The sequence below is a fragment of the Ziziphus jujuba genome, chromosome 1, assembly GCF_031755915.1.
Source record: "Ziziphus jujuba cultivar Dongzao chromosome 1, ASM3175591v1".
Taxonomy (NCBI): Eukaryota; Viridiplantae; Streptophyta; class Magnoliopsida; order Rosales; family Rhamnaceae; genus Ziziphus; species Ziziphus jujuba.
The window spans coordinates 6,883,510-6,908,007 of NC_083379.1; the positions used below are offsets into that span (position 1 = coordinate 6,883,510).

At 35.8% G+C, this 24,498-nt stretch overlaps 3 protein-coding genes across 6 annotated transcripts; 1 reads left to right on the plus strand and 2 right to left on the minus strand.

The window, feature by feature from the left end:
• Nucleotides 1-3,602: 3,602 nt before the first annotated feature.
• LOC107414091 (uncharacterized) lies at nucleotides 3,603-7,380 on the plus strand. The gene is made up of 6 exons (XM_016022192.4): nucleotides 3,603-3,942; nucleotides 4,796-4,958; nucleotides 5,149-5,838; nucleotides 5,925-6,369; nucleotides 6,509-6,590; nucleotides 6,948-7,380. The coding sequence occupies exons 1-6, from the start codon at nucleotides 3,913-3,915 to the stop codon at nucleotides 7,155-7,157; spliced, it is 1,620 nt and encodes a 539-aa protein (XP_015877678.3). The 5' UTR covers nucleotides 3,603-3,912; the 3' UTR covers nucleotides 7,158-7,380.
• A 338-nt stretch (nucleotides 7,381-7,718) lies between these two features.
• On the minus strand, nucleotides 7,719-11,933 carry LOC107414102 (uncharacterized). The gene is made up of 5 exons (XM_016022202.4): nucleotides 10,896-11,933; nucleotides 10,648-10,730; nucleotides 9,856-9,967; nucleotides 8,795-8,847; nucleotides 7,719-8,159 (listed from the first exon to the last, which is right to left on the minus strand). The coding sequence occupies exons 1-5, from the start codon at nucleotides 11,860-11,862 to the stop codon at nucleotides 8,016-8,018; spliced, it is 1,359 nt and encodes a 452-aa protein (XP_015877688.3). The 5' UTR covers nucleotides 11,863-11,933; the 3' UTR covers nucleotides 7,719-8,015.
• A 3,655-nt stretch (nucleotides 11,934-15,588) lies between these two features.
• Nucleotides 15,589-24,067, minus strand: LOC107414026 (auxin response factor 6). 4 transcript variants are annotated; one of them, XM_016022123.4, is made up of 15 exons: nucleotides 22,702-24,066; nucleotides 21,914-22,026; nucleotides 21,159-21,257; nucleotides 21,020-21,076; nucleotides 20,779-20,934; nucleotides 20,337-20,421; nucleotides 19,954-20,044; nucleotides 19,699-19,863; nucleotides 19,466-19,588; nucleotides 18,615-18,690; nucleotides 18,351-18,498; nucleotides 17,998-18,197; nucleotides 17,014-17,907; nucleotides 16,622-16,812; nucleotides 15,589-15,998 (listed from the first exon to the last, which is right to left on the minus strand). In XM_016022123.4, the coding sequence occupies exons 1-15, from the start codon at nucleotides 22,742-22,744 to the stop codon at nucleotides 15,800-15,802; spliced, it is 2,640 nt and encodes an 879-aa protein (XP_015877609.2). In that variant the 5' UTR covers nucleotides 22,745-24,066; the 3' UTR covers nucleotides 15,589-15,799. The 4 variants fall into 4 exon arrangements, with proteins under 4 accessions (XP_015877609.2, XP_015877600.2, XP_048328814.2 ...); XM_016022114.4 differs by having other exon boundaries at nucleotides 17,014-18,197; nucleotides 22,702-24,067; XM_048472857.2 differs by lacking the exon at nucleotides 22,702-24,066 and adding an exon at nucleotides 22,264-22,325 and having other exon boundaries at nucleotides 17,014-18,197.
• Between the last annotated feature and the right edge of the window lie 431 nt (nucleotides 24,068-24,498).

The window sequence follows — 24,498 nt, forward strand, 5'->3', positions numbered from 1 at the left end:
AGATATATGAATAATCATCAATTTTAATTTAAAAGAAATACTATATATTCAGTCATTCTTGTTAATTTAGAACTCCTTCAACAAACTACAACATCGACTCTCGACTCAGCTCAATGTTTTTACCTATATATATATATATATATATATATATTCACCTCAACAAACATATATATAGGTGTTGATTCTAAAATGCATAACAATTCTCTTAATTCTCTCTTTTCTAACATATTTTCTTGCAAAAGTGCATTATCCCACACAATCAAACAACTTTCAAAAATATAGAAAGCTATCGCATTCATGGAATTCATTGATAAAAAGAACAATAAAGTTGAAGAAGATGAAGAAGACGGTGGCCGTTTTCCTCCTACCATATGGAGAATGTGGTCAAAGATGTAGGCTAGTTATCAATTTCAATATACAAAATAAGACAAAAGGGTGAAGCTGAAGCACACCTATATTTCAATATCCAAACATACACCAACCGACGCTGGGCCAGTGACAAGGGAAACACAGCATGTGAAAGAGTAGGGTTTCTAATTAATCCACAATCCAAACACTCCCCCACTTTTTTTTATTTTATTTTTTATTTTTAGGTTTTTTTCAACATTTTGTATAAAGAATTCATGCTTTTGGACACATACCTTTAGCTCAAATTCTTTTCAGTATGATTAATTATAGTAGGGTCTGAAAAAAAAAAGAAAATTAATAATGAAAAAACCATTGGACCACGTGAAAATAATTGAAAAAAGAAAAATTAGGGGAAACCTTTTTGCTTTTGCTTAGGGCCGTGAGCAATTAAGATTTTTTTTTCTGATAAACAATTTAAGTTAATTCAATGGATAACTTGGTTTATGTTTTGTTAATGAACGATGAGAAAGTATGGTGGCAAGAGGGACAAAACACTGTTGGGTTTTGTAGCCACCCTAAGCCAAATTGAGCTACATTCTATAATTTGGGTTTTCTTTGTTTTTAACAAATGAGGGACCACCACATGTAAACTCACACCTTGTTATGGTGGATTCCTACTCATAAGATCAATAAATAAATTAACCTAAAGATTAAAAGAATAGAAATATTATATTAGGTTTAAGAATCCTAGGAATGGTTCTCTAGCTCCCATAAAGTTTCATTCTCTATCTAAATTCTATATTGGATTTTGTAACCCTAGAACTAAGCATTTGGTGAAGGTTATTATAAAACCACTTTTTTTTGGCTAAACATTATACAATCGCCCTTGCTTAACATATTTCCCAAAATGCAAAACAAACGAAGTTTCAATATATATCAATTTGTCTTTGCTAATTAAAACTGTCATGGAAGATTCTCCTCCCTTAAGTTCATTGATGACCATTCAAACAACTTTGTAATGCAATGAATGTCTCAAAGAAAATTCAAAATATATATCCCAAAAAAAAAAAAAAAAATTACATAACTAAAGGGGTTAACATTAATTTTGCAGCCCCAAATGCAGTGGATTAGGTGATGACCAAAATTGAATATTTGGGGGTTCTGAGGGCAAAAGGGGATGTGATAATTGATGGAATTAAATTGTATAGAATTCTGAACCCTCCAATCTGACACTGTTCATTCATTCCACACAGATAATGAGTGTTATACGCAATGCATTGGTTTATGTGTTCACCATAAAAGTATCTTTGACTGATGACGCCCTCCTTTCCTCTCCCCTCCTTCACAGGAGAATATATACCCACCATCACCAAACCCCCTTTTTCTTTTTCTTTTTATTGTTTATTTTATTATTTTATTATTCCCTGCATTCCTCCAATCACTCGCCGATTCCTCGGAGAGGAATTCAATCCAAGCTATTTTGTCCTTTCTATTTTTCTTTTTAAGTTGGTTTTGCCAAATTTTATTTCACTCACTGATATGATGGCGTGATTAGCGGATTTAATTTCAATTTGCTTTGCTAAAATAGTCTTCTTCTTTTTTTCTATTAATATTATAAAAATGATATTAGGTGTATTTTTATTTTATTTTTTTTCTGAAAAATGTGGAAAATGGTGGTTGAAAAACAATATCAATCCACTGGATCAGCAGAGAATCTTTTGCTGAATCTTGTAGAAGAAGGTAATTGTGGGTGAAAACACCCAACTGCCTCTCTGAGCACACTCTCTGTTTACAAGGGTTTGAATGGAGTACCCTCTGCTTCCACCATTTTAAAAATTAAATAAAATAAAAAAATACACACACAAGTAAGAAGGCATGTCTCAATCTCAATCACTGTTTTTTCATGTTCAATTTCAATTTCCTTTGGATGAACTTTCATGAGCTTTTCATTTTCCCAATGTTGGAAGCTTGGAACCAAACAAAATACCCACCAAAATTTCAACTTTTCTCCTCCTATGCAAACACTCTTTGATAAATAATTAATCAATTTTCATATTCAACCATAAACAAAACACACATATATTTGAGGTGACATTAATTGACTCTCGTTTAATTTTTATTTATTTATTTTTTAATCCCTTGTTGGGACTAGTTTGTGCATCAGTCAACAATCGAGGTGTTTGAATGGAGTTTGTGAAATTATGTTGCAAAAAAACATGAAAATAACCACTCAACCCTAGGATTAGGATGGGAATAGCGGTGGTGCTTTATTTATTTATTTATTTTAATTATGAATAGTCTTTGCTGCCATCTTTTTCTTCTTGTAAATTTAATTCCCTGTCTGTCCCACACTGTTTTCTAGTCTGCATTAGGAGACTTGTCTGTTCTTCACGCCCAACAAACCCAACCCAACAAAACTTTGAAATTTCTTTGCACGTCTCAAATTTTCAACTTGTCTCAACCTTGCTTTATTACCCACTTTTTCTGTGCTTCTTTCAATTCAAATTTCATCCACTCCTATCTGTTGCACTACTAGAAAACGCTTTCTGTTTTTCTTTTGTGGGAAAATGATTTGAAATAACAACTTTACTCTTGACAAAAACCACTGTACTTTTTGTAGATGGACACTAGAAAAACATTGAACTATGAAGGTTTTGGAAAAAAGAAATAAGAAAAGCTGACAAAATTATTCAAAAACACAACAAAATTTGATAGAAGTAAAAAATAAAGAAACCAAATGATCATGGGGTAACAAAAATGATAAATAATCCGTAGAATTTGTTGAGGATGATTAAAGTAAAAACAGAGACCAAGTTGGAAAGAAATGGGATTGAGGCTGTTGGATAATGAGTAATTATTTGTTCATGCATTCTTTTTTTTTTTTTTTTTTTGGGTAATTTGTTCGTTTGTACATTATTTATAGTAAAAGTTGTGATTTTTATAGATATATATTAAAATACAAGTTTTTAACAGTTACCATGCAGAGCAAAATGAATTTCTACTCTTCATCTTTGCATTGCATTTGAACCTCTCTTTCCCATTTCGTCTCTTTTTTTTTTTTTTTTTCTCTCTTCTAGACATCATATTCATATTTCCATTTATTTATTTTTATTAATCCATTTTTGTCGTTTTGCAAAGATGAAAAAGATCGCCAATTCCTCGACTGGTTTACCGTGGGAAGACCGCAGACTGCCCATTTAAATGGTCGGCCAGAGATGGAGCCACTGTACTCCATCAAGATTTTGCCACGACTACCTGTGGACCCCACACGATGTGGGTCCCACACTACCGTGGCCGTGATCTTCTTTGGTACACCATGCCTTGTACTGCGGAGGAGTCAAACTGAATCATGGTCTCGTGTGAACTTTCGACTCAAACTTGCCTACAAAACGCTTAGAAGCTAGAAGCAGAGTGAGAGAGAGAGAGAGAGAGAGAGAGAGAGAGAGAGGTACATATTTTCTTCACCCATCAAGGCCACTCATTCCTCAGCTGCATTTTAGAGAGAGAGAAAGCTCATTAAAGCACAAAGATAGATACACCAGCAGAGCTAGAGAGCTAGGTCCAATGGAGTACGAGAGGATAGACAAAGTGCAGGTATTGATTATTATTTTTTTCTCACCCTGCTTCGAAATTCAAAGAACCCAATTTTTTTTTTCTTTTTTTTTTTATCTGTGTTCTTGTGTGCTTATCTGTGTCAATGGTTTTTGCAAGTATTTGGCTTTTCTAGTACCGGTTATGAAAAACTGGGGGTGGTGGAAATTTTGTAACTTTGTTATATGCGATTTAAAAATGTGGATTTTGCAGCACCTGGTGTTTTTTTATTATTATTATTATTTTGTTGAACTGTGTTTTGCGTAGTTTAGTATTATTCCTCGTCAATTTTGGTGTACCCATTTGGTGTTCGATTGTCTAATATTTGGTAATAAATGATGGGTTTTATCAGTAATTCATGGACAGCTTCAGTTAAGTTTATTAGATTGAATCTTGCCTTTACAGGCTTTGAGTTTTAAGGTGCGGAAGACGATGAGTATCTCCTGTTTAGCAGTCCATTCAGTTGGGACGTTGTAGTTGCAATAAGATTATTTTCTTCCTTTACAATTCTGGTTTCTGCTGGACTTATCATTATAGCAGCTAATGGTTTTATTTTCTTTTTCTTTTTTCCTTTTTTTAATCCTTTTCTCTTTCTTAAAACAGCGTTCAGCTTATGATCATCAAATATGTTGATTTTAATTTTGTTATGATTAACTAAATACGATCTAGTATTAGAAATTTCGAAATATTAAGATGAAGAATGATTAAAGTGAGTAATTATTGCGTTTGCTTTCTTGGAATGACTTTTTGACACAGCCTTCCAGAAGCTCTTCTTTGAGTAAGTAAATTGAAGGGGCATCACATGAGTAATTTCTTTTCTGTAGTTAATGATTTCTTGTTGTTTTGTTAATTTCAGACTGGTATAATTTCTCCAAGTAAACTGAGGATGAAGCTCCTCGGGCCTCACAACCTTCGGAAAAATGGATCAAATAGTAACTCCTCAAGAACTTCTCCTTCTAGAGTTGAGGATGTTGAATTTGTGAACAGCTTATTAGCTCAAGCAGACAGGGATGAGGAAGGTCTGTTTCTCCTTCTCGGTTATGAATCAATATTTATTTTGTTTTGCATTTTGCATCTTGCATCAGAGGACAGTACAAAGATTTCCAGCTTTATTCATGTTCTATTTAGTGAAGTTTGAAATTCTTTTATGCGTTTCATTACATATAATTATTAAAAACTAGTGCACTGATTGAGTTAAACGTCCTCCAGTTGCATCTCCAAGCTTAGACGTTCCACCTACAAAATTAACAGGTGAAGCAGCAATGGTTCCTCGGCAAACTGACCAGAATTCTTGCCAACCAAAGGAATCATTTCCAAGAGAAAACAGCGAAACTACTCGTATCAAGTTTCAGCAATGTAATAAGGCTGTCAGCGGTAATTCAAGCACACTCCACCAATTGAGAATAATGGAAGATGAAAATCTAGATTACGATAGTAATGCTAGTTCATCTAGCTTTGAGTTTCATAAAGGGGAAAGAATAGGACACAATCCCATTTCACGGTCACTCTCAAGACCCATGTCATCCAAGTGGAATGATGCCGAGAAATGGATAATGAATAGGCAAAATGTACAAGCTACACATCCTAAAAGAAATGCATTACAAAACCAAACGAATAGGTTTCCAGTGACAAATATGGGGAAGGTTGCTCCGGAATGTGCCAATTATGATTATAAGTTATCAATTAGCAGGGTGGTGGACACGAAGCGGGTTGATTTCTGTCAGCCTGCATCTCAGATGGGATATGATAGGTTCTCTTTTGTTCCTGCTGGGAGTCACCCCATTTCAGGCCAAGCTTACGTGGGGAATGCACCAATAGATCAATTTGCTCAAAGCAAGGATTTGAAAGAAGTGGTGCAAAGTGATGTTGCCTGCTCAACAGCTTCAGAAGATACAACAGGTAGGTACTTGCTCGTAGTTGAGTTCATTAAGGTTGCGTTAGAATTGGAAGAGATGACAATTTTTTGGTGGCTCTAAATTGTGCAGGAATTCCAGCCATAAGATCAGTCTCTATGAGAGACATGGGAACTGAAATGACACCTGTTACAAGTCAAGAGCCTTCAAGGACTGCTACTCCTATAGAGTCATCAACCCCACTCCGCAGCCCTATTTCTTCAATCCCATCAACTCCTCGAAGAGGGGCACCAGCTTCCACTCCCATGGATCACACCACTGATGAGGAATCACAACATGCCAATAGAAACAGAAAAGAACTGTCAGAAGAAGAAACGAAGCTCAAGACGAGGAGAGAAATTGTAGCACTTGGTGTTCAGCTTGGTAAGATGAACATCGCTGCTTGGGCAAGTAAAGCTGAGCAAGAAAAGGAAAGATCCTCCCCAGAAACAAATGATGCAGCGCAGCTTGAGCGTGCTGAATTTGAAAAACGTGCAGCTTCATGGGAAGAAGCTGAAAAGTCTAAACATCTGGCAAGGTTTTGAAATGATCCTTTTATTTTCAGAGTTTGCACCAAACTACTTTCCTTTTGACCAAAGATGGAATATATTTTTAGTTCTTGCCAGAACTATATATGTAGATTCCTAAATTGACGAGATCTTTTTGACATTCCTCAGATATAAGCGTGAAGAAATCAAAATCCAAGCATGGGAAAGTCATCAGAAGTTGAAATTAGAAGCTGACATGCGGAGAATAGAGGTATTTGAAATCGTGTGTTTATTATTGTTTTTGAATGATTTTGGGAGGAGAAAACATCCAATAATCTTAATTGACATCATATCCGTTTGAACAAAAATGATGTTTGAGTCTGGTTATCCATTATTATATCATCTATTTCAACAGAATCGTAAAAAATTGCCATTACCCTATACAGCTATGTTATATGTATCTCTGTTGATTTATTCCGTAGATTGTAACTCAATTAAAGCTTGTGGTGATTTGAGACCTGAAAACCATTTGCCTCAATTTTTCTAATCGGAATTGTTATGTTAGACAATAAAATTTTCAAGTTATCAAAGTTTCTATTGGTCTTAATTGCAAGGCAAACCATTTCAGGCTCAAGTTGAACAAATGAGAGCGCAAGCGCAAGCAAAGATGGTGAAAAAGATAGCAATGGCTAGGCAAAGATCAGAAGAAAAACGGGCAGCGGCTGAAGCGAGAAAAAATCGGGAGGCAGAAAGAACTGCAGCCCAAGCAGAATATATTCGACAGACAGGAAAATTGCCCTCGTTCCATTCGCATTACGTTTGCTGTGGATGGTTGTAACAAAACCAATGCTTTGTACAACAGCTGACCCAAAATGGATGTGGTTGTATTAGTTCAAGGTATACAACATGAATCATATGAGAGTGTTATAACATAAGCTAATCGGCTTTGTATTTTACGTGCAATCAGAGTGTGCAAGCTATTACACCTTGTTAATTTTGTAGCAAATGCATCATTTTATGAGCACCGATTTGTTCACAATAACTCTCTCTATCTCTCTCTCTCTCTCAAAAATGAGAGAGAGAGAGAGAGAGAGAGAGATCAAATGGGTGCAATTCTTCGGAGCATGCAATACAATAATTTAACCTCTATAAAACCCAACTCCCAAATCATGTATACATGGTCATCTGATTTTTTTAGTTAATATATGAATATTTCTTTAAAGTAATGAAAATTTCTTTCGTTATGAATGTTAAAATCCAGTAAGTATAACCTAAAATAAATACTTCGATGCTAATTTCTATTGGTGCTTAAACCAGTGATTATAAATCGAGACTGCCGAAAGAACCAGAACAATGATAATCTGCCAATGTCATCAAAACCATGCCTTGATCCATGTCATGATTTGGAAACCGACTATTATCTATTATAGTATTAATCGTGAAAGAAAATTCTGTTGATGAACATCGAAAATACAATATGATATTACATTCTTTTCAGAGAACTCTCTGATAGGACCTACATAATTAATGAGCATCCTTATTCAAAGAGAGGAAATAAAACCCAAAAAAAAGGGAAGGGGGGAAAAAAAAATCTGCACTTCAATTTCATTTCCTTGTAGAATCAGGAAAAGGGATTAGATCAACTTGCAAAAATTTCAATGCAACAAAAACAAAAGATGGCATAATACAGTCTCTGCTAATGCTTGTAATCAGGATTGTCCCTGAGACCAAGTTTATCAAGAACCAAACAGTATGACTCCCAGTCCTTTCTTCGGAGATACTTCAATATCCTCTTCCTCCTCTGCACCATTGCTAGAAGACCCTTCCGAGAATGCTTATCCTGTCCCATACAATAAATAACAGGTTGTTTTTACTAACAAAACATGAATCTTAAACAGTCCCCCATAAGATTGGGCATAAATTAGAATTCCTAGTTTAAGTGGAAGACAAAATCTATTAAACTGAAAAACGCAACAATAACAATATAAATCTCTTTACCATGAGTAGAAAAATGGAGGTACCAGTATTATTAAGCAAGCAGTATACGTATATGTACTTGCATGTTTTAGTGCCTATCTGCACTATGCTTGTTAAGATAGTTCATATGAGAGCTTAAGAACTAAAGAGAACATAATTACCTCAATAGCTTATTTAGGAGAGCAAATACAGTCCAACAAATACCAAGATGCTTTGCATGGTAAAAGTTAGATTTTGCTTACAAAACAGATATCAAAAGTGACAGTTAAAGCAAGCTACAGTATATCTGATCCACCAAATTACTCAAAAACTATGACAGAATTTATCTCAAATTATCAACAACTATCAACACTGTGACTGTTTCACAACCACACAAGTCTAATTGTATAACAGTATAACGCAGTCAGATTACTCGATATTAGACTAAATAACAATATGACCTCTTGTAAATTTAAGATAAAACTGCAAAACATAAAGGGATCGAGTTTGCATTATCACCTTTTTGTGCAAAACTGAAGACAAATGCTTGATCTTGGTTGTTAGCTGCGCCACTACAAACCATTAGAAAAGGATATTAGTAACCCCTAACAAGCAAAAACCCAAAATGGCAAAGAAAATATCAGAATCATTTAAACACCACCTTACCACAGAGACGAACTAAAACAAATCTTAAAAAGAATAAAAAAGAAAGGAAAATTTGTGTTTTGGTTTAAATCCATTATTCTTGAGTTAAATTAATCTACTCTTCGCTTTAGTTAAACTAATATAACTTATCCGCAAAACCAAAATCCACATTAAAGGGGATGTATTCAATTTAAAGTTTGACGGATTTAAAATGAATTATAAAATTTAAAGGATTTGGTAGATTGTTATGGAATTCTACAAACTCTATAAAATTTTTATAAGAATGCATCGAAATCTTTGGATTTAAGGCTGGATTTCATATTGACAATTTTCTTCACAATTTCACTGTTAAAATCCTTTCAAATCTATTAAAATCCATCATTTTTTAAAGTCTTTTAAAATCAATGACTTTTTGAATACCACCAGATTTTAAAAGAATTCTACAAAGTCGTAATTGAATACATCTAGATTTTAATGGACTTTATAAAATCTATCAAAATCTAAATTGAATATCATTAGACTTGTATGGACTCTTTTAAAATCTAAATCGAATAACTTTAAACTTTAAAAGACTTTTAAAATACTTCAAATTCTAAATTGAATACACCCCCCTAAGTGATTTGAGTAACAGCCATGTACTGATACTAAAGTGGGCCAAAAGCCTTAATACAATTACATATCAGGCTTATAATATCTCACTTCATTTTTTCCTTTAATAGTATATAAATATAATGCTAACTCAGAAAACAATTTCTATGAGAGAGAGACAACCTAATTAAAAATTTTAGAAATGGGAGAACAAACTTTTATACATTTTAGAAGTCAGTTATGAGATTGCATCCTTAATAAGTGTCCAACAAGTACAAGAAGCAATCAGGAATATGGATTGTTCTACTACTAGGAAATTTTGCTTAAAACCAAAATCAAGTTTATACCTTGTACTCGTGCAGATCCACAATCTGACTCTGACATTTTAAACTCATCTCTAACTTTGGCAAGTTCGATTTTCAGTTTTTCTTCAGAAGACATGTTATCTGGATGGAAATACTGCATTGATGTTTCAAATTAAGTTGGTCATCAGATCACAAATTACCCGGAATGAAAATAGAAATGTCAAGTTCTTCATCAATAAACTACAACAATTCAAGTGCATACCATTGACAATTTTCCTAGTTTAAGCCCAATTTATTTATACATTTCTAGAGGATAATTCGGAAGAGTTGTGACATTAGCACTATAATTTCAGTCTCATGTTATTCAATATTATATCATGATATAGGCAATAAACCCAGAGAAAACATCCATAAAAAATTTGACCGTTCATGCAGCTTCGCTCCTTTGCAATAGAAAACAAACTGGACTGAAAGAGGCCTTTTGAAACAAAACAATGTAATTTTATGAACTTGAGCATTTGAAAATATAAACCTCATTTCATGTAATATACTAAAACTATTTTCATGTGGCCATCTAGGAAGGATCCTGAGCCAAGTTAAACCTCTCCTAAGATTGGATGGACTTCAGACTTCTTCTTTCATATGGCCGCATTACCAACAATACTATCCCAAATAACTTGAAATAATTTTTAAATACTGTTACTATACATACCATATGTATATCTACCAAATTTATGCGTTGACGAACATTTATCCTAACAAAATATGGTACTAAGTTTTGCACAGCACTAAAATAGCAGGAGAAGGTAAACAAATATTTATACAAATGCTTGCCTTTTCAACCAGGTGTTCCTTGGGAGTTTGCAGCATGAAGTCAGGAGTGCGACCCAATTGACCCAATATATCAATTCTGTGCACTGAAACAGCAAAACCATAACAATAATAATCATTGGTAAGAGGAACAAGAAAACGACTAAATGTAACCCAAAAAAAAAAAACACTTATCAATTTTAGCAGTTCATATCAAGAAGCAATGATATGTATACAATCAATGAAAAAAAAGCACACATTTCCTTACTTACACTTAGGTTTCTCATCCTCGGGTAGCTTCAACTTGAGCAAGCTATCCCTCAAGTCCCTGTAAGAGTTGCCGCCAATCTTACTTTCAGTCTCTTTGTCCTCCAAATCCCTCAATTTAATCAACCTGTCATTCAATTCCCCCAATGAAAACCAATCATCCCCTTTAGCCACCGGCCTCAAAGTCTTCAACTTCTCTCCCAACTCTCCATAGCTATACATCTTCACGAACTCCGCCCTCATCGCATCCGACCTGTCCTTGTCCTTCTTCTCCCTCGACACCTCCCCAAACAATGAGAACGGCGAAGCATCAGTCCCTCCAATCACCATACTCGGCGACGAGGAAGAAGAAGAAGAAGAAGAAGAGGAATCCTTGGGCTTCAACCTCAAAGTATTCTTGAACGTCGATAACGACATGGGGTCCACACCCTTCTTCTCATTCTGAGACGAGCTCAGCTGCTTCAAACTCTCCCGAATCGCTTCAAACGACTGCCTTCCACCACCACTCTTCTCGGCATTCTGCGCCATCCCCACCACGTTTTGCTTGTACAGCTCCTCAAACGAGATGTGCTGCGAAGAACCAGAACCACGAGGCGACGAGGAGGTTGGCGTAGAATTAGACTTGGCGGTGGGAGGAGGAGCAGAGGTCGCGCGGCGGAACTCAGAGAGGTTCTTGCGAATCTCGTCGAAGGACTCGATCTTGGAGGGCCTCGAGAAAGAGGGATGGTTTGAAGATGAGGAGGCGGGTCTTCTGGGTTCCGGCCGAGGATAGCTTTGGGTCTGTCTGAGACTGGCTTTGACATCGCTGAAATAGGAAGACAGAGAAGATTGAGAGGAGGAAGAAGAGTTGGATTCGTCATTTGGGTCAGAAGGATCAGAAGGGTTTGAGGAGGAGGAGGAGTTGGTGGAGAAGAGACGGATGAAAGAAGGGTTCGAAAAGGTTCGAGCTTTGGATCTTAGTTGGAGCGCCATCACTGATGGAATAGCAGCAGAAGCAGGCACTGGGTGACTGACTGCTTTGGTGAGGTTTTAGAGCCACCGAAGGTTTTTGGGACAACGAAAATGGCGGGTTTATCAGTCGGACCCCCAGTTTGGGTTGGGCCCTCAATTTTGGGCCCCAATAAAGGCTTCGGCTTTTGGATTTTTAGTTTCGGCCTACAATTAAGAAGGTTTGTTGTCGATTGGGATGATCGAACTGAAGTCCATCATTTATGTGATATTATTTTGAATGGTTGGCTTTTGTTTCTTTTGTTGCTTTTTTAACGAAATTATTTCTTCTTAGCAAAAGAAATAATAAATAATTAAAGTAAAAAATGAATTATCTTTTAGCCAAAACCCACATACACCAAAAAAAAAAAAAAAAAAAAAAAAAAAACTGTTTATTCCGTATTCATCTGTTAGTTGCTTAAACGAATTTCGTTTAGAGTACCTGACCATACTAATAAAACAGGTTAATATGGAGACACCTAGTCCTTCATGCATCTAAGTCCACACTTAATTTTAATTACCATTTCTTAACCCCACAACCCTTCCACATAAAACCCACCAATGTACTGTGATCCATTGCAGCATACACTAATATTTGAATTAGAATGTTATACACAATGTATACATCTCTATATATGCAATTGTATGCATGTGCTTTCAGTGAATTGAAACAGGTTACATAAATTAAACGTATCACATATGGCATGTATATTACTCGGACAGAAACCAATACTCTAATATCACTTTTGTTTAATAAGCCCTCTACTAGTGAAGAGTGATTTGGTTTAGAATTTTGTTATAGATGTTTAAAATATAAAAATGTGCTCTCCATCTTTCTATCTCTGCAACAGTATTGCAACACTGGCAAGAAAACCACAGAAGAAAAAATCCATCTTCTGTCTCGGATTTTAGAGATGTGATGAGGGTCATTATAAAGTTCACCTAATATTAGTACGTACTGGGTCCCGATGCAATTTTAGCATACGTGTGTGTGTGTGTATATATATATATTGATACATATTATAACCAGAATACCCTCTAAAGTATCATTTTATCTTCTTTCCAAAAAAATAAATAAATAAAGTGTTTTTTCCTTCTCAAAGTCTCTCCTACGTAATCTTTTAGATAATTTTATTAATTAAATAATCGTTTGATTACTTAACTTATGATGCCATATAGAACTTTAAAATGTTCTAAGATACAAACGTTGGGCCTTTTAACGAAATTGGTAAAAATAATAATAATAATAATAATTAAAAAAAATAAAAACTCTAATCATCTTATATGTAAGTCAATTTGACTAGAAAATTATTGTTGCAATGCAAGTTGATAGGACAGAAACTGCATTTTGTATTGTGTTAAAGCATCACATTCTGCTGCAAATTAGAATCCCTAAATAGTAGACCAAGAGAAATAGGTTGAGCAGATTAAGATATTTAAATTCCTAGTGCGTGTTAGCATGGGTCATCAAGTTTGGGATAAAGGAAGGGACAAACAAGGAAGCTAAAAGGAAAATTTGGAATGAGTCCAAAGTGGGTAGTATTAAAGATTATGGAAAAAGATAAGGATGAAGATAACAAAGCAGCAAGGTAAAAAGTAATGAAATCGAAAAACTTATGGGGTCCTTGTGCGCGATACAAAGTAAGTAGTAGAAGAGAAAGTCACACTCAAAACATAGAGAAAAGGAGGAGTTGGGGGAGGGTTGTTGAAATGCCAACCCTACCTTTTATTGGTACTATTATTGTTGATAGTGCCCTACCTTGTCACCATTCCATCCCTCAAAAAAAAGACGTCCCATCCACACCTTACTCGAGAAAAACAAAACCCCACAACATGCATTAAAAACACAATCCCTTCAACTTCATCTTTATACAGTGGCCACCCAACCTTGCCCCACAATCTGAAAAAGAGTTCAAACTATGCCTTGCTTCTCTTTCTCTTTCTCTCTCTCTCTCTCTCTCTCTCTCTCCTCCTTCCTCCTTTTCCATAGAGATTGTTTTTCACTTCTCAAAGACCCCTCAAAGTAAAAATAGAAACTCCAGAACTCAAACCCATGTGCTTACCGACAACCTCATGGCCCCATTTATTAAGGAACAAATGCACTATTTACAAATAATCGTGGGAAGAAACTAATAAAAAAAAAAAGAAGATTAATAATAAAAAGAACCTTGCGTTGCAATTTGTTGTGTTAGATGAGAAGTGAAATCTTAATACCGAGGAGAAAATTTGCGTACCATGTCAAGTATACAACAAATGAATAATCACCAGACACTTATGGATTTTTACGTCACAAACAAAAAATGTGAATCTTTCTTCCAAATATTAGTGGCTCAACTTGCACCAATAATGTGATATACAATTGTACCCTTTCGTATCGTGAAAGTATGGAATGGAAGTGACTCGCCGTGGAGTTCAAGTGGCAGAGTTTCCACATCCCAGCCTGTGTGCCTTCCACAACATGACCAGCCACACTAGCAAAAAAAAAAAAAAAAAAAAAAGTATGGAATGGAAGTGCATGCTACAGCATACTTACTTAGACATATATATATATAAAATCAGATTTATATGAAGACGATTTGATATATATACATACAATTCAACTCCAATGAGAATGTTAATTTAATGATATCATGCAAATGTACATCACACAGCGTCTGCACGATATTCTTAAAGTAATATGTTGCATGTACATCACACAGCGTCTGCACGATATTCTTAAAGTAATATGTTGCATGAAATATATCCACATGATATCATTAAATTAACATCCTCATCGTATATATATATATATATATATATATCCCAAGAGCATTAACATATGTAAATTTTCTGTTTAGCGACACTTGTGTATCCTTCTCAGGATGTGTTAAAATTGATATATATACTATCCAATTCAAGATATGCTTGGATATACGTATTTCGCTTAGAATATCTTAATTTCATTGTTAAGAGAATATATATATATATATACACATATATGGAGTCATCTTATGGTATGAATATCTACATGCTTTTTCAATACACATATCCATAAAAACGATAGTTTTTAGCAAAAATTGTCATCAATGTAGCATATATCATACAATCACAACGATTTTTACAAAAATCGTAATCTTTAAAGGATATCTGCTCAGATCTTTTGCATGGATATCTATTCTATAAAATTTTCGTAAGTATTGAGTCTTCCAAAGATTTTCTTTACCTTGTTCGTATAGAATTATCCTTGCAAACAAGAACTATAAATTTGAATATATATATATATATATATATATCTTAAACCCCATGCACAGAAACTAATGAAGACACACGTTTGCATAATCAGACATAAAGGAAGTGGAAAGAGAGACGTGACGGAGTTGGATAAAGGAGGATTGACAAATACATCAAAACAGTACCTGTAAATTGATGGATCAAAAGCATATGTGGGGCTTCCTTTAGCTAGTTTCCAAAACATGGAAACCCCAACAGAAGCCGAGGTTATTTTCACATTAATTGAAGCACTGGGCGTTGCTTTCCATGCTTCGCTGCTATAGAGACCCATCACATGGCCTTCAGTCTCCTGACATGTTTTCTCATTCCCAACGAAAGTGAGGCAACAAAAAGGTCAAGCTTATCAAAACATGTATGCTTTCTGTTTATTGCTCTGTAAACTTCCATCTTCAATCGAATAGAGTTGCGCTAATGGAACAGGAAATTTATCTTCACAAACACTGATCTCCTAATATATATATATATATATATATCAAAATATGAATTCCAACAGCATAAAATAAGCAAAAAAATATGTATGCATATTGTTAATTACAGTATTAGCTTATAAAATAAGCCTTAAGCTAGAACTGGGCAGGTTTTCCCACCCTACAAGGTCTCTAGAGATGCTATTATTACAGAATAGAGAATGGTATCTTAACCGGTAAGTTGTTCAGTAGTCAAGAGACCCCACAGATGTAATCCCAGAGTTCAAGTTTCTCGAATCCTGCCGGCTTCCGTAATCATCACAACTATTATTGGAGAGCCTCTGAATTGGGACCGAGTTAAGAAGTTCAAGGCCTCGTTTGCCCATCTGTTGGACTTCTTGTGGTGAAAGTATTTTAATACACCATACACTACTTACGAACTCCCTGTTACACAAATTAACAGATATAACAAAAATTGTATATTTAAAAATGCAACTGAAGGAGCTTTGAAATACATGGAAAGGAAAAAGGTTTGAATAATCTTCCTAGTTAACCTCACAGCAAAATGATCACCATCTTAATTCATTTAGTTGAGATGCTAGTTTTCAGCTAAATTTACAGCATGCTTGAATGCTTTGATAGAACTAGAAATCTTTAGTTTTTCACATGAAGTCTCTGATTTAAAAAGTTTCTGTGCAAGTCTTATAATTATAGACCAAAATCAATCAAGAACAATTGATAACAGAGATCAACACAACTGCCTAAAAAATACTTTCAATTGCAAAAACTCATCAAAAATTGCACACAATCAATTGGACATGTATGCATTTTTTTTTTTTTCCCCAATAACAATTTACTATGATAGAACTCAGTTTATGATAATAAATACTTGGGTGGAACCTTTTCAAAGTATGCTTATTTGAAGTCAGAATAACCATTAAGAGAAATGCAGTGATGTCTGAGAGACAAAATTTCTTAGATAAGCATCCAGTGTTTAAGTATAAAGCAGTTTCCATGGAATTTTGTAAAAGTGCAAGCTATAAATAAATTAATGAATGGGAACTCACGGCCAGGGGTCATCTCCAAGGAGAAGAACATCATTCTCCCGGTCGACAAATACAAGCTGCCAGCCTGATCTCAGAGGGTCCTCTAACTCGCCTTCAAGCCCAAACATGCGAGCAAGTTCACTTCGCAGCTCATGGTAGCTGCTAAATTTTGTGATATCTAATGACCTTCCAAAGGACCCTGACTTATAAACCTGTTAATAATTATTAAATTTAGATAAAATAAATAAATAAATAAACAAAACACTGAATTAACGAACGAAGAAATCAATTTGAATTTATGAAAAAGTTATTGCACATTGTAAAGCTAAAAGCATAGAAAATATAAATGTTCATAATGCATGCCTCAAAGCATAGGGCAGGAGATTTAATTTAGAAGCCAAAACACAACTTGCCTTAACAAAGGTTCTGGTAGGTGTGTTTCCTTGGCCTACATTTTCTGGAGACTGCAGGAAACCCGAGTCATCAACGCAACTAGAAGGTGTCATCACAGGATTAAGTGAAAAATCAGATCCTGTAGAACTCATATAATTAGAAGAAGGAAAAGGTATAGTTGTGGTGTCACTATCACTGCCAACTCCCCTAAGATTTGACATTCCATTCTGCATGATAAGAGATGAGGCCTCTATATTAACGCCAAATAAAAGATGGCTTTGAGGATCACTATTCCCTTCTTGGTCTATTGGGCATTCCCTGCCAGGAAAGGGTGGCAATGACACAGAGTTTTGTGAGAGATTAGTCTGAGGTGGCCCCAACTGTTCCACCTGGGGAAGGACACACTGAGGAGCTCCTGAAGAATAAAGAGGTTCAACCGCAGCTCGTTTTGATGGCCAGACAGAAGATAATGCATTGTTTCTTGGCAGGTTGAGCAGGTGGGATGACTCATCCTGCGGAAATGAACCCAAAATACTGTGCAAGGGAGAAACAATGGTACTGGTTACAGCATTCCCGTTTGAATCGGAGAAACTTTGTTGATGGCATAGTGAAGAAATGGCTTGCAGAGATGGTGACTGGGGTTGAGATGTGGTAGTGAACTGGGAAATAGCAGAGACAGCACTTGGAATCTGCTGATGATCAGCCTGTTGTTGTGGTTGTGATTGTGGTTGTGGTTGTTGCTGTTGATGCTGCTGCTGCTGTTGCTGTTGCTGATTACCAAATGAGTGCTGATGCTGCAATTGTTGCTGAAGAAGGTGGGGTTGAGTTTGAGGTTGAGAATGTGATTGATGCTGGTTTTCTTGCAAACCTTGAAGAAAGGGTTGTTGAGGCTGAGACTGTTGCAACATTGGGGGCTGCATCAAAGAAGCAGACCTGTTAGGAAGATTTTGGGGTTGTTGGAATGGCAGAAGAGATGTAGGTAGTGCTTTGGAAGGATCCACAACCCTCATATCTTGAAGTGCAGCAGCAGCCATAGCTTGATACATATCTGTTTGCAGACCAAGCATAGTAGCATCAAGCCTTGGCTGCATCCATGGTGTGACTCCGATTCCCTGGAAGTTAAGAGACTGAATTCCACGATCTCCATTATCACCTCGAAGCCACACAAGTGGAGAATTCATGCCAAGATCATCCTCCTTGATGCCTAAGAGAACAAATTAGGAGACATATGAGGAAACACATGAAATTATAACTTGCTCTTGCCAAAAAGAAAAAAGGGCATACGTAAAAGTGATAGAATAAATAACATTATATTTGCTAGGCATTGCAGAACTTGGGATGCAGTGGACAAGCATACCATGGAAAGCAGGTAGTCCAGGTGGCCAAGGTCGCTTAAGTCTAAGGGGAAATGGAGATGAATACATTGGAAATGTCGTTAATGGTTCAATCTCCCAAAGTGAGACTCTCGGTTGCCTATCTCCTGCAGTGGATTCATCCCACCCCACCTTCATTTGTCAAGTCAAAATTTAAGTTTTATGAGAGATCAAGTAAAACGTCCAACATATCTTAGCTAGAAAAAACTACACTCAAAGTGAACATATATTTATTATTCTCTACAAACCTTGACTGAGCGCCAATGTGAATTAGGCCAACGAACAGGGTCTAGGTCACTTATGCCAGTTATCGTGCCCATGTAACTGGACAAAATGCAATCGTCAGACATCCACCCATATAACATATATACTTTGTGCAATTGAACTTATCAAAAAGAAAAACAAATAAGCAATTTTAAAAAAATAACATAAATCAAATATATAAATGTAGCATCTGTGGCAACTGAATTAATGATCAGTGCCTCTCCAGGAGTGCTAATCTCTAGAAACTTTTTGAATTCACAAGCCCTGCTAAAGAAACCTAAGATCTCCCTAGCCAATACCTAACATATGAGTCTAGTATCATAGAGACTAACTGCAATTTACCTACAGACAATCTATGGAAAACCAACTTAATACTTATGACATTGTATGTGTTATACATCAGCCAGGTCACTTATTTCATCCATTCTTGTTGATTGATGAAGCACTAAACTCATGGGCCAAAAAATAGGACATAAAACTCTCCCATTCACATATGCCCCAGATCCTTGGACGAAAGTTTACCTAGATCTTTGATAAAACGGCAAGAGGATTAACAAACTAAGCGCTGAAGCACCTTTCAATCAGGCTTTCGATATTATGCAAAAGCACATTCTTGACATCCTTAACTACACAACCCATCTGCAGTTCCCTTACAGTATTCTATTGCATAAACTACCAATATTAAGCTCATAGTTTATTGACTTTATAGTACCAAAAAATTTTTTGAGCACGGTCAAAGTAACATACAAGGGTTTTAAGTGATAGCCAAAAAGCATTATCTTGTAACCACTTTTATTCATAGCTACTGTAAAAATAAAAAGGTTTAGGAACTTACCGACGAACACTTGATTCCTCTGTTTCAAACAGCATTCTAAAGCGCATGCCAACAGAGACACGGGTATGATAAACTGCTTTAATGTACTTTGCCAGTGGAATGACAAATTCTGATGGGCTAGCCCTAAATGAAAGTTAAAAGAATGTCATGAAAATATTAAAAAAAAAAAAAAAAAAAAAAAATAAAGGTATAAACCAAAATTTGCAATATCACCACCCAGAATTGAGCCATACCTAGGGTTATAAAATATGGTAAAACGACTGTTCGTTGCAGCAGCATGAGCAGCAGCAGCAAGAAGCCCCAAGTGCATGCTATCGCTAGATAAAACTGATGAAGGCATCACAGTTTGCGGTCGATTTGCTCGTCGAATACCAAGAAGTAACTGATTCTTTTCATTCCTGGGGACAGAAAAATTGCATGTGAGTCTCTATATCAAACATTACAGCATTCATAGTTGGTACATTTGCAATAATAATGAAACAGCTAACCAGATGAAAAGCACAGAATCACCAGCTACAAGTCTTTTAGCACTCACAAACACACTCCATCCAGTGGTAAGGAGGTGCCTTTTGGGCTGGCCTGCAACAAAGAAGTGTAAAAAGCCATGGTGGGGTTTGTGTCATGAAATGAAAGCTAATCCTGAATCCTGATTACATTCTCAGTCAAAACAGCACTAGTATCACTGTCTAAAAGTAACACTTCACAGCAAAAAATTTGCGTAATTTTTTTTATTTAAGAAATTAATTTGCAATCCTCCTTAATTCACCTATATACTTTCCTATCCAAGATTTTGAACAGACATTTACATCATACAAAAAAAAAAAAAAAAAAGAAGGGGCATTTGCATAATGGCTGTCAATAGAAAACTAACCTCGAAATATATGTCTAAACTTCCATTCATTATCATGCAGATCCCTGGCAATTAACTCTTGCGCTGGTGGCTGCAGGGAGAAGTCCTGCACGTAAAGTACAAAGTTAAAAGAATAAAATAAACAACTAAATAAATAAAAACAGAAAATAGATCAAGAATAAGCAGAAAACCTAAGATCCAGAATAAGAGGAGATTTGTGATCCGTCATTTACAAGCAGGATGGTAAGATGGTAAAACAAAATGTAAAAAAATAAAAAATAAAAAATTGCAGACATGCTTTTTCAAAAGTGCGATTAACATTTAAAACCCTCATAAATCCTGACTCTTTCAAAGGTGAATGAAGGTGAGGTCTATCTTAGTTTCCCAACCATTCCATTTTTTGCACTATTAAGTGCAAGGGCAGCTTAAATTGACATCTTATTCAGCTAAAAATGGGATTTACCAGAGGCGGGAACACTTTTTCAGCTGCCCGGCGAGGAACAGAGAATCCTCCATGAGTACTTGTGTCACTGGCTGTCAAGGTTTTACAAAAATAATTTGTTGGCTGCTTACTTGGAGTTCCCAACTCTGCTGGAAGGTAGGCATCCTTTTGCTCTTGCTGCAGATTAAGGCAATATTAATCATACATAAAATGAGAAGGAAAGCCAGAAAAACAAAACCAGTCAAAAAACAAATGGCCTTACCGGATTCAGTGGTTGCAATGTCATCTGTGCATATACTTCATCTGTCTCAATATCCGCCTGGAGTTGATAATGTGAAAGCTTAATAACTGGCTTATGGGACTGTTTAAAGGCATAAACTATTGAAACTAAGCAAACTCACATGCATTGTCACATTGTGAAGTTGACAGATAAGCTGTGGAGGTAAGCTGGGGTAGTTAGGGATATGTGCATCGACTTCCTTGTTGGTTGATGCAGCAACCTATATAAAACGCATTCAGGATATGGTAGATGAAAGTAAGGACACAGAATGATTTTTTCTTCCTTCTAAAAGTTTGGTAAATTAAATCATGTTCCTGCTCAATGTTTTTTTCTCTTTTTTTTTTTTTTAAATTTATAAAAAAAATAAAAAAAATAAAAAAAAATAAAAAAAAAAAACTGAATTTGTAGTTTAATTAGATACGATGCTATAAACCATAGACAAGCATAAATAGTGAGTGCTAGATGGTTACATATACTTTTTCTCTTCATGAAAAATAACATATTTTACATCTATTACCCACTACTTATAAGTTATCAGAACGATAAAAATACTAGCGGAATAAGTTTAGAACTTTAATTAAGAAACAGAGGCAATCCACGAAACTTAATATGAATACAAAGACATGAATGAAGAAATTCCGACACTCCAACGTACATATAGCTCAAGCATGCTTTTAGTTGTGTATGGTAATCAGTCAGCGCAAATTATTATTGCAATAAAGAGAAGGATGGAACAAAATTAGATTGATCATACAAATTGTCACAGATAATCTCGGTTCCTTTTCTTAGCAAACATAAATGAAAAATGTCCCCCATACTCCACAGGATCTGCTGCAAAACTCATCGCCGCAAAACCAGCAATATCTATAGACTAACCTGTTCACTATGACCTTGTGGAAAATAAACAACACGGCTTCCCACAGCCGGTAGAGAAACAAGAGGACCCGCACAGGCGTGCCAAAGTTCAGAATTCAACACCCTCTTCTCCCCTGCAAAATAATTCAGAGGCATGAAAACAAGACGTAAAATACAGAGTTTGGCTATTAAGCCCTCCAATTAGATATTCCAAACCATGCACAATTATCTTACAAGGGCTGACCTCTTATCGGGATAGTAAGAAAATTTCCATCAGATCGGATTTATAGTAATCATGGTCAATGGAAAACTTCAGGCCATATAATTAAACGAAGTAAAGGAAGAAAAAACGAAGTTTTGGCAAGACGCACCCAAATTAAAACCACTATTCTGTCACTTCTGCGGGAAGAAAGAAAAAATGGGAGGAAGCAAAGATACTGAGCAGAGCATAAGGCTGCAGGTGTGATTATCCAAAGACAACCAAGAAAAAACAAAAAAGGAAAAAGAATTCGAGATAATTTTGGTCTTCATAAACAAAGCAGAAATAAAAGTAAAGACACAAAAAGCTAAAAAACTAACTATCGAATAAGTAGCCAACTGGGGTCTTCAAGACTTAAATTTATCTAGTTTTCCTTCAATTTTATTCTTTCCTTGGCCAACCATGAACATCCTAGTTCCTCAAACCACACAATATTTTCACCTCCAAAACTCAGTGGAACACCATGAAAAAAAGAGAGAGAAGAAGACGAAAGAAGTACTAGAAAGAGAGGAGTGGCGAAGAACAAATCTTCAAATACCATTCCACATACCTTCTGGGGGCTGAGGGCTAAAACCAGCTGACGAGAGCCTCATTTCGCAAGGATGTAAATCAATATTTGTAAATCAATGATCCAACGCTTCTACTATGAAGCACAACAATTAAGCACCCTAATTCACCAAACCACTAAAAAAGCAATTATTTTTTCAACTTCTTCTCACTGAACAATCCCATATCTCACCAACAAAAAGCCATTCAGATTCCAACGCACTTCACGTACTGCTTTAGCAAACTAAAGAGTATGAAACTTCATTTGCAGATAACCCAGCAAACCCACAATAAACCTCACCCTAAGATATTCAACCGAAACCGGTTTTGCTGCAAAAAACGATTGATTTTAGCCTCATCCGCTTGTGATTACCCTCACCCACGACCCCCAGAAGCTCCAATCTCCAATAAAGTTCATCATACCATAATCTTCAATACACCAACATGAACATTTCAGCTAGGAAACCCAGCTCAGTTGCTCCACCCCTGCCAATAAACCCTCGAGATTCTCAGCGTTTACAGCTTCCCACAAGCAGCTTCAACCATCCAATTAGCCCAAAATCTCAAAAACCGAGCTTTTATTGAGAAAACCAAACAATACCCAAGAACCAAAAAGACCCGAAAATGCACAAGAATAACCAGATCTCAGTTTCAGAACACCAAAGCTGGCGCCACCGTGGAACCGCAGAAAGGACCAGATCTCAATACCAAAGCAGACCAAGCAGAGCAAGATTCAAGTACTCTGCATATGCATTCTCATAGCAAACTGAAGTTTATTCATGATTACATATACATAAATGGTGTTCACACAGAAAACATAGGAAAATACAGAAACCAAAGCTGGGTCTGTTTTTTGGGCTTTATTTCCAGTAATGGAAATGGAGGATCGCTAGGTCTCTGCTAGTGGTAGTAGCGGTGATGGTGGTGCACTACTGCACTGCTTCGTGGCTTTTTGCTTACTACTATGGCCTTTGCCCTTTCTCTCTCTCTCTCTCTCTGCTCCAATCAATCAAGACACAACCGCCATTATTTTTCGCTGTCTTTTTTATACCAAGAGAAAAAGTAAAGAAACACTTTGGAGAGAGAGACAGAGAGAGGAGGGGGACTAAGAGAGAGAAAAGTGTCAGAATTTTTTTTTTTTTTTTTTTTGAGAGAGAGAGAGAGAGAGAGAGAGAGAAGGTTTTAGCAAATTTTTCCCTTTCTTTTGTTTTCTAATGACTTTTTTTTTCCTCGCATTTCAGAGTTCAGGCGATTTTATGGAGCAAAAAATTTAGGACAGAATGAAGCCATTTTTTGCAGAAATACCCTTTTCTAATAATTCACAAAAAGAAAGAAAGTGAGATTTTCTTTTCTTTTCTTTTCTTTTTTTTTTTTGGGAGAGTGAGAAACAAATTTGGTTTGAATTTTAAGATGCATGAAATGATTAGTTGGCACTATAGAGAAAAAGTAATTTGATAGCAATGGCTGCAACTTTGCAACTTGGTACTCAATTCTACTACACTGCTCATGCATGTTAAGATGGGCCAACAATAAAAGTCCATCTACCAAGTTCTTCTAAAAATTTTGCCTATTCTATTCTAATATTATATGAATATGACCCAACTCAGATTTTTGACCACAAAATTCATTGACGGCAGCCCAGCAAAAATAATAATAATAATAACAACTCTATACATTTCTTACTTCTATTATAACTCTACGAGATTAAAAAGAAATTGAAAAGCCTAATCCCCAAGGTATTTTGGTTATTTATAGATTAGGCTGTTTATAAAACATATAGGATTGTGACTTTATATTAAAA

Coding starts and splice junctions, on each gene's coding strand:
- LOC107414091 (XM_016022192.4), top strand. CDS start 3,913: ATGGAGTACGAGAGGATAGACAAAGTGCAG. Junction 5,839..5,924: donor AGCTTCAGAAGATACAACAG/GTAGGTACTTGC, acceptor TAAATTGTGCAG/GAATTCCAGCCATAAGATCA. Junction 6,370..6,508: donor AAGTCTAAACATCTGGCAAG/GTTTTGAAATGA, acceptor GACATTCCTCAG/ATATAAGCGTGAAGAAATCA.
- LOC107414102 (XM_016022202.4), bottom strand. CDS start 11,862: ATGGCGCTCCAACTAAGATCCAAAGCTCGAACCTTTTCGAACCCTTCT. Junction 10,731..10,895: donor CGAGGATGAGAAACCTAAGT/GTAAGTAAGGAA, acceptor TTGCTGTTTCAG/TGCACAGAATTGATATATTG. Junction 8,160..8,794: donor CTTCAGTTTTGCACAAAAAG/GTGATAATGCAA, acceptor TGTATGGGACAG/GATAAGCATTCTCGGAAGGG.
- LOC107414026 (XM_016022114.4), bottom strand. CDS start 22,744: ATGAGGCTCTCGTCAGCTGGTTTTAGCCCTCAGCCCCCAGAAG. Junction 18,691..19,465: donor GAGGAATCAAGTGTTCGTCG/GTAAGTTCCTAA, acceptor CATTTTGTCCAG/TTACATGGGCACGATAACTG. Junction 18,499..18,614: donor CACATTGGCGCTCAGTCAAG/GTTTGTAGAGAA, acceptor TGACAAATGAAG/GTGGGGTGGGATGAATCCAC.